At 40.5% G+C, this 9,758-nt stretch overlaps 1 protein-coding gene across 1 annotated transcript; it reads right to left on the bottom strand.

The window, feature by feature from the left end:
- Positions 1 to 7,969: 7,969 nt before the first annotated feature.
- LOC116623899 (DDB1- and CUL4-associated factor 12-like protein 2) lies at positions 7,970 to 9,437 on the bottom strand. The gene has a single exon (XM_032391421.1). The coding sequence runs from the start codon at positions 9,435 to 9,437 to the stop codon at positions 8,046 to 8,048; it is 1,392 nt and encodes a 463-aa protein (XP_032247312.1). The 3' UTR covers positions 7,970 to 8,045.
- Between the last annotated feature and the right edge of the window lie 321 nt (positions 9,438 to 9,758).

The raw sequence follows: 9,758 nt of genomic DNA, 5'->3' as shown, positions 1-9,758 counted from the left end.
ATAAGCCAGTTACAAAAAAGACAAATATTGTATGATTCCACTTCTATGAGGTACCTAAAATAGTCAAACTAAAAGTAAGTAGAATGGTGGTTGCCAGGGGCTGGTGGGAAGGGAAAAATGGGAAATTGTTGTTTAAAGGGTATAGAGTTTCAATTTTGCAAGACGAAGAAATTCTGGATAGTTGCACAATGTGAATATACTTAACACTATTGAACTGTACACTTAAAAATGTGTAAGATGGTAAATTTTATTTTATGTGTATTTTACCACAATTGAAAAAAAAGTTAAGTCATAAAACAAAAGTCCCTGATCTTTAAGAAAGCAATTAATGAAACATTTACATTCTCAATATTTTTGGTGCCACAGTCAGTCTAGCATGATGATGCCCAAATAGTCTTTTATTAAAATGATTTAAGTACTATGAGTTTTAAAAGGTTAAAATAGTGAGGAAAAACAAAGGGCTATTTAACATTCCCTGGGAGTATCTATGAGCCAAACACCTTTGCTTAGGGCAATATTCATAAAGAAAGACCAGAAGAAAAGAAAGAAGAGAGCTCCTCTAGGCATGACAAATGAGGGTATCTTAGAATTTGCTCTGGCTTGTGATAAATATATACAGAGCGAATCAAATTACAGGATGTCCTATTTTAAGAAATCCCATTTTCTACACAAATGAAATAGGGCTTAATTATCACTTTCTGAAAGTATCCTTTAATATTCTTTGAAATAAGGGATTCCATTACATCACTTAGCTTTTATTTGAAGACTAAAGTACATGTCTCAGAGGTGGAGGCAGTGGCAATGCGTTAGAAACCACTGTCAATTGGAAATCAATCCATAGTAAAGATGACACTTCTGAAATTATAATGTAAGTCAATGGGGGGAATATATTATTCCGTTTTCAGAAATGTGCTTCATGTACAAATGTCAAGAAATACATCTATTGTATAAAATGGGGTCTAGTTTTAGCCATATGAGGCATAATTCAAAAACAAAAAACACTCAACCTTATATCTCTTAGTAAAGAAGGAGAAACAAAAATGAACCATTTCTGAGGTGCTGGGGGATGTTAGTTGATGAATTTACTAGGAGCCTAGAGGAAACTAAAGTTGCTGCCCTCTGACTGGAACATTCAAGTTTATCATTTGTGTGTAACATAAAAGGGCAATTTAGATGTTAAAATTTAATCAACATGAAACATTAATGCCTTAGGTTGAAACAGAGAATGGCACAATAATGGTATTAGAAAGGGTGAAAATAGCACCATTACTCTCATTGACATCATCAATGTGTTTGCTTCAGTGAACTGTACCCTCCAAAATGGAAAAACAAAAAAGTAATTTGTAAGGAAGGTATCATCAATATTTAGCTTTCTTCTTGCCCAACTGTAGAATGACCTATATTCCATAAAGGATGCAAAAACAAGTCTAACCAAAATATGCATTTCTTTATTTAAAACAGCAACAATTGGTAAAGTTACTTTATCTTCTTTTGTTAATGTGACTGCAATAGGTAAATTTAAAAGTTGTTCACTACCAAATGAAAAGATGAAATACTACATTTTAGGGACCACTAAGTAACATTTAATATTCACTAAACATTCATTTGGCCATCTACCTAGAAGTCATTAATTACATACTACGTGCCAGGCATATAGTAATGCATGTACATATTGATGTGCAGACCTATTTAATACAGGTGGGTTTTGGAATGAGAACCAGGAGACCTAGCCTCTGAGACACTACACTGGTCCTCCCTACATCCTCCCAAGTACCAGTCTAAAGTGGTTGGTGACTCCCACATTTGTATCTCTAGCCCTAACCTCTCTCATGAGCTTCAGATCCATATTTCCAACTACCAACCAGATATTTGTATGTAGAAATCCCATAGGCACGTCAAATTCCACAAGGTCAAACTGCAACAGCCCTGTATGTATGTATGTGCTCATACATTCCAGACACTCATAATGTACTTTCAAACCGGTGTTAGCACTCAGTCTCCACTCTTATTTTGCTTTCCAGACACAGCTCAAGCATTGTCTCTTCTGGGAGCTGTCCATGACCTTCTCAGACAGAATCAGTTCCTATTCTCTCCATATTCTCATTCTGCTAAGTATAACCTTAATACTGCATTTACCTTTTCTGATCACTAGTGAATTTTTATAATAAATGATTAGATATCTTTCCTCTCTGCTACACCATAAACCTTTAGGGCACATGCCCTATTTTGTTGATGCTATCTCATTTGGTTTTTGATTGAATTAATTTGAAAATACTCAAATAAAATGGTATTTTTACAAGGAAATTCTGTTTCAGTAGATCTGAGTTGAGACCTGAGCCACTCTCACTTTTAAAATATGTGCAAGTGGCTATGATATGTTCCAATATCTGAAAATCACTGAATTAAGCAAGCAACTAGACAAAGATTATCACTATATGATAAATGTTTGTGATTAACTCTTGAGGTTTAAGTAAGTATACAATCTCATAGTTATTCCCCCCTTTCCAAAAAGGATACATTCCAAGACCTCCAGTGGATGCCTGAAACCACAGATAGTACCAAACCCTATATATTCAACATTTTTTTCCCTATACATTACTATGACAAAGTTTAATTTATGAATTAGGCACAGTAAGAGATTAACAACAATAAATAATAAAATAGAACAATTATAACAATTATAAAATATACTGTAATAAAAGTTATGTGAATGTGGTCTCTCTCAAAATATATTACTAGGCTGTACTCATCCTTCCTATTCCTGTGATGTGATATGGTAAAATGCCTACATGATGAGATGATGTGAGGTAGGTGGTGTGGGCATTGTGACATAGCAATAGACTACTATTGACCTTCTGACACTAAGTTAGAAGGAGGATCATCTGCTTCCTGACTGTGGTTGAAGGCGGGTAACTGAAACCACAGAAAGAAAAACCGCAGATAAGAGGGGCTACTGTATTGGGTTAAATGTCTGATATGTTATTCTAATGATTTCTGGTGATGGGACCAATTTCCTGAGTGGTGCATCAAATCATCCATTTTAAGTTTCAACCTCTACACATTAAAAACATCCTGAATAATAGTTAAGATGAATATTTATTGCCATAAAATATGGCATCATTAACTGAAAAAAGCAGATTACAAACCAAACTACAGAAAATATTCTCATTTTAGTAGTGACGACATAGATGAGTACATTTATGTACCAAAAAAAAATCTGGGGCGCCTGGGTGGCTCAGTTGGTTAAGCGTCTGCCTTCGGCTTGGGTCATGATCTCAGGGTCCTGGTATGGAGTCCCACATCAGGCTCAACGGGGAGTCTGCTTCTCCCTTTCACTCTCCCTTTGTGCACGCTCTCTCTCTTTCTCAAATAAATAAATATCTTTAAAAAAAAAAGAAAAGAAAAAAATCTGGAAAGTTATACACTGAGTTGTTAAATAGTAGTAATCTCTGGTTGATGGAAATGAGGGGATTTTTGTTTTCTTGTATTTTGCTTTTTTATATGTACCACTTCCCACAATGCACATAAAAATTTCCTTGTAAAACTGTAATAATTAAATAAAAATGTACACATATCCTTTAACAGAATTAGTGGGGATCTAGAGAGAAAAAGAACTAATATTAGTAGAATGCTTATATGTATTAGCATGCTGGATTCTGGGGATTGAACAATTAGTAATATAAGGTCAGGTTTAGAGAAGTTAAGCAACACACCCATGGTTGTTCAGTAAAAAAATAATAGAATAGGATTCAAACTCAGGTTTTTGTGATTCTAAAATATTTATTCCATCTTATTTTGATGGCCCAGAACCAAGAGCCCTCTATGAAACTCTTAAGTAATCAAAATTTCTGCTGCCCAACCAGATTATTCCATGCTATGAATTGCCATGATCACTACCATGGGGCCTGTTTCAAGATGTTCTTCATCCATCAACCTAATCCTTATTACATTTGCAAATGTTCTGGTCAACTAATCTGATAAAATAATTGATGCCAAGAAATTATTGTATTAGTCATTGCTCTGGATTTCCCAGTGCCATGTATAGTGTAGCCTATCGTGCTAGGTGTTGGGACCACAGAGTTCACATTCAAATCGGGGGGGGTGGGTAGCAAGATGCTCATATAGTTAACTGCATTACAATCTGACAAATGCTATATTAAGATAATAACAAAAACATTCACTTTGGAAGCATGAGGAAGTTAAATGTATACTACCCTGGCATGTTATAGAGTTAAGAAGGAAAAAAAAAAATGTGAGGGAAGGGCCTATGAAGCAAAGACCATTGCCTGTGCAAAACAATATCTAGCAGTTAAAGACCTCTTCTTCCTAAAGATTAGCCTGTTTCATCACAACCTCCTGTAACCACATTGCCCTTTTGTTGATGCCACACTTCAATGGTAGGTGTCTCTGGGTTTGCAGCAGGCCAGTAGTAGGAAATCGTTTTAGGCAGCAATTTCAGTAGATCTTAAAATAACATCTCTTAAAGCAAACACCGGTGGCCTATGCTGCCTATCTTTCACATTAGCACATGTCATTCTCACTGAACAGCATCCCTGAGCAGCTCACATAATGACATGTTTAATGTAGCCGGGTTACCTAAGACTTGCAGAGATTAGGAAGCTGTCAGTAAAACAGCTTTGTGAATTACTTTCTAAAATCACTCTAAATTAGTAATTAATGGAAAATTTTTGACAACTTGTTCAACACTGAGTTCGGCTGGAAAAATAATCAACCTCTGGAGAATCCAATTTTGTTTATCATTAATGCTAGAGTATATTTAACAGATGAATTTTTTCCAGAGTACTCAACTTATTTCACTGGATATCCTTGATTAGTCATTTCTTACTCCTCTTCAAAAAAAAAAAAAAAAAATAGAAATTAACTAATCCAAAGAGTAAAGGGGAAGAACATAAATTTTCATGTCAGAAATATTTTTAGGGAGGTATATGTGAATATGTAGTTAGATAAATGGAGCTAACATTTTTTTAAGATTTTATTTATTTATCAGAGAGAGAGAGAAAGCAAGAGAAAGCACGCACAAGCAGGGGGAGTGGCAGGCAGAGGGAGAAGCAGGTTCCATGCTGAGCAAGGAACCCAATGCGGGACTCCATCCCAGGACCCTGGGATCATGACCTGAGCTGAAAGCAGACGCTTAACCGACTGAGCCATCCAGGCGTCCCTGGAACTAACATTTTTAATAAATAGTTAAAAGAATCTATAATGCAAAGGTTTCAGGCAACCAAATAGGTAACTTGTACATAAAAATATGTATCCCCTTGTGTATTTTTAAGTGAACTACCTTTATGGGTTTCCAGGAGTGTTACTTTTTCAATTATTTCACTCACAAGCTACATAATTAATTGTACTTCTGTAGATCACTTTGTCCCTGAAGTAGGAAATATTTCAAAATAATTAAACTTCTACATAATATAAATACATACATAATAAGGCTATTTAGTGTTTTTAAAAGACAAGCCATGTGATTCAGCATCAAAAATATATACCCTAACTTATGAGAAAGTTAAGAGTGAGTCAGTGATGAAGGGGCAAGCCTAAGAACAAATCAGAGATATTCCTTCTAATTCTTCTTTAAAACTCCACCTCATGTAAAACTGTCATTTCCTCTGAAGATGTTCTTCCAATGTCCCCAAATAATGATCAAATACTATAAAAATACCCTATATCCCACAACAAAACAGGCAGTGAATACTTCGGTGAAGTTCTTAAGTAATATTTAAAGAGGTTTTTAGCAAATAACTATTTTTAGGTAAGAAGACAAACTCCTACAAAAAAAAAAAAAGGTCTTTCAAAACTAATTTCTGAAAAAAACATAAAATATTTGGAAGAAACCTTCAAATCTAAGTATTTGCAGGTGAAAAATGGATAAGCCCCAGAGCCTGACTGGGAAATGGATTAGGGCAAAGAACAAAGCGGGGAAAACAAAACAGGATCCCATACTATTTAAAAGTAAACTTTTATTTATATGTTTATGCATTTATTTTCATAGCTTTGAACTTTAAGTTTCCAGAGGCAAATACATTCATTCAGTAAATATTTACTTATTGCCTATGATTTGCTAGGCATTAGTGGAGAAATGAGAGAATACAAAGATGACAATTATATTCTCTACTCTCCAGTTATGACTGAGTTGGAGACACATACATGCACACAAATACAATTTACTACTATGTAATAACAACTATATAAACCTGCTAAAACAATCTCTGTAAACAAAAGCTTATTTTTTCTGTGTTTCTTAATTCATTTTTAGTACTGTTGGTTCAGATTTGCAACTGAACAGCATGTAGTGAATGGACAGTAAAGCAGCACCTGAGTGCCAAAATATTTAAGGAAAAACATACATGCCACAATACTAATCCAAGGTCAGCATAATCTGGCCATTTTTGAGGAAGGGTCAATCTCCCTTCTCATTTCCAATATTTTCATATATGGAGAAATACAATCTGTTTTCTTAACAATCCATGATTTGTATTTATCTGAGCCCCAAAATGCTCTTTTTCAACCTAATCCCATTTATTTTAATCTCCAGACCATCTTCTTGAAACAAAATTCCAGTGTCCCTGATAATTGTATATTATTACACTGAGGGCTATAACATCAGTACTTTTTAACAACATATTTATTCTACTTTAGGTAAGAATCTTTGAAATTCACAAAATAAAATCTTACTAGTTTAGATTTTACAAATTAAGCATCATTTTCAGGAGTAGGGACTGGGATCATTTTTGTCCTTTGCAGTTTTTTTCTTGTGACTTAACTGTTAAGCAGAATTAGAAAATTTAAAGTATGCTGAAATATAATATTTGGTATTAAAAACAGCAAGAGCAAAATATCCAGTCTATATCCTGGATCACTATACATTCTGCCCTGCTTGCCATACATTCTGCATTTTTATACTTAGAATCCCTGCTTTGAATTATGGCACTGAAATTCTGTGCAAGTTCCATAAACCACAAACATTCAAATATGTTCACAAATTTTGATAGTACTAAGGCAAGAAGTGAAAAAATACACATTCATTTATTTATTTAACAGCAGGTCATTAAAACTTAAATAAGGATTGAAGGAGAAAAAGATCAATTAGGTTTTCAGATTAATTCTGAACATTCAACCAACAGAACCCTTGCATTCCTAAAGTGTTCTGACAAATTGGAATTTTGGTACAAAACAGGATTCTATGACAACTTTTTTTTCAAAGAGAAATACTTTTTAAAAAAGTATGTTTAGCACCAACAACTTAGAAACTATAAATATCTAAGATTACAATTTGCAAATGGAATGTTTCTAAATTTGATAATCTAGAACTTGGAATGTATTTTCCAGTTGGAACAATGGTCTATAAAACTATAGCTAACTTTGCAGAACAGAGGTACAAACCCTGTTTTTAAGCATGATTTTATTATGCCATCTACCTGCAATGAAAATAACTATGAAATAACGTTAGCAATACTGCTAACGAAAAAAACAGGATAAAGAAAATATACAAAATTCTAAAACCATGACTGCATAGAATTAAAAAGAGAATATATAACTCAAAGAAGACAAGTAAGAGTTAGCTAAAACTCTTTGTAATATGAATTCAAAAGATGGTTTGGAGGGACACCTGGGTGGCTCAGTTGGTTAAACAGCTGCCTTCTGCTCAGGTCATGATCCCAGGGTCCTGGGATCCAGTCCAGCATCAGGGCTCCTTGCTCAGCGGGGAACCTGCTTCTCCCTCTGTCTGCCGCTCTCCCTGCTTGTGCTCTCTGTCTCTCTCTCTAAAAAAAAAAAAAAAAAAAAAAGATGGCTTGGAGAGGTGTAAAAAATTATTAAAGCCAAGCTTTGATTGCCTGAAGGATACCTCTCTCTTCTTTCTCTCTCTCTCTCTATCTCTCTCACATACACTACAGACAGGTAAGTTGGGCACTTTCCACCTGGAAGACAAGCGCCACACTGAGTTCAAAAGCACAAACACGGCGTGAGGAAGGAAAGTGAGAGGAGACTGGAAGGTAAATCCGGGCACTTTGAGAACACAGGAGCCATCCTTAGCTCCAGAGGCCTGCGTAGTTCCCATGGAGGCCTGAAGGGAGAGGTCCCCCAGCCACGAAGAGCTTCATCTCAGGCCAGTTGTAGCAGTGGGTGTAGAGAGCGTTGGGGAACTCGCCGATCCCACCGAAGTAGTTCACCCACAGGTCATCGTGGTTGAGCCAGCCCCTGCCACAGGTGAGCTTGAGCTTCCTTCCTGAGGGCCCGGGAGAGGAGTCCGGGCTGGCTGAGGCCCTCTCCTCCAGGAACTTCTGGGCGCGGATGTCATAGAAGAGCAGGGAGCCATGGCCCGTGCCCACGGTGATGATATGCTGGTAGAAACTCAGCGAGCGCACACCCGTGCCGCCCTCTCGGGAGCACAGGGGCCGGATGTTCTGCTGACGTTGGCGCGGATCTAAGAAGGAGACATGGGACTGGGAGCCCACCGCGTACAGGGACAACTCATCACAGTAGGTCAGGCACACGTTCTCCCGGCAGTAGGGCAGCCTGATGGAGAGCAGCCTGGACAGAGTGCTTCGGGCTTTCCACAGGTGGAAGTAGCCGTCCAGGGACACCGCTCCCAGCTCCTGGTTCTTGCCGCTGAAGGCCAGAGCCCGCACCTTGCGGTTACTGGGGCTGGTGCTGGACCTGGGGATGGTCTCCATGTCCCTCGGGCGGATGTGGGCGTACACAGGAAGACCCGCGTCATTGTGCCAGGCGATGCTGCCGCTGAACATGTCGGGATCCATCCGCCACAGCGCCACTGTGCCGTCGCGGGAGCCGCTCACAGCCACTGTGTCACTCATCCAGGCGATGGTGAAGATCCAGTCCTTGTGGCCATGGCGGTCGCCCAGGCACACGGGGTCCAGGGTGGGCAGCTGGTAGACGGCCAGGCTGTTGGGGTTCTCACCCCCAGTGGCCAGAAGGGTCTTGGAGGGATTCAGCTCGATGGCGTGGATGCCGCAAGTCGGCTGGGCCCGGGCCAACCAGGGCCCCCGGTCCCGCATCAGGGGGATGCGCGTGATCTGGCCCGAGTGCACATCCACCACGAAGAGGGTGTTACACTTGGTGCCACACACCACCTGCCTGGCGTTCAGCCACTGCGACGCGAACACCTTGTTGAGGGTGCCCAGGGCCAGCTCGCGCTCCCTCAACAGCTCGGGCAGCTTCTGCACCGCATAGCCCCGCAGCTCGCCCTCGGAGTCCGAGAGCCCGGAGCCGCCCCAGCCGCCCACCTCGCGGCCCTTCAGGTAGTGCACCAGCGAGCGCCGCGTCGCCGGCCGCTTCTGTTTCTTGGGCAGCAGCGGCCCCTCCGCGTCCGCCGCCGCCAAGCCCTGAGACGACGAGCTCGCGACCCCCGCCTCGATCGCCGGTGCTTTCCGCTTCCTGCTACCTGTTTGCTGCGGGGCCATGGTGGGCGGCGGGCGAGTGGCCGCGGCGGCGGCGGCGGCGCGTGGCACCCGTGTTGGCCCTGACGGCAGCGGGAACCGCGGGCTCTCAGGGGCCAGGAGGCGGGCGTGGAGCCTACCGAGAAGGGACGCGGCGGCGGAGAAGAAGGCGAGGGCAGCAGGCGAAGGGAAGTGGAACGGGGTCGTAGTCGTAGTGCGGGGGCAGAGGCAGGGCCGAGGCTAAGTGAGCTCAGGGCTAGGACTAAGCTGGGGGCCCCAGGGTGAGGGGGCGGAGGCAGCGGAAGGCGTGGGCAAGAAGCAAGCCAGCGCGGTGGGAGGGAGCGC

Source organism: Phoca vitulina, unplaced genomic scaffold (assembly GCF_004348235.1).
Source record: "Phoca vitulina isolate PV1807 unplaced genomic scaffold, GSC_HSeal_1.0 scaffold62, whole genome shotgun sequence".
NCBI lineage: Eukaryota > Metazoa > Chordata > Mammalia > Carnivora > Phocidae > Phoca > Phoca vitulina.
Note: the sequence above shows the minus strand (reverse complement) of the source record. Positions and strands in the feature narration are given on the sequence as shown.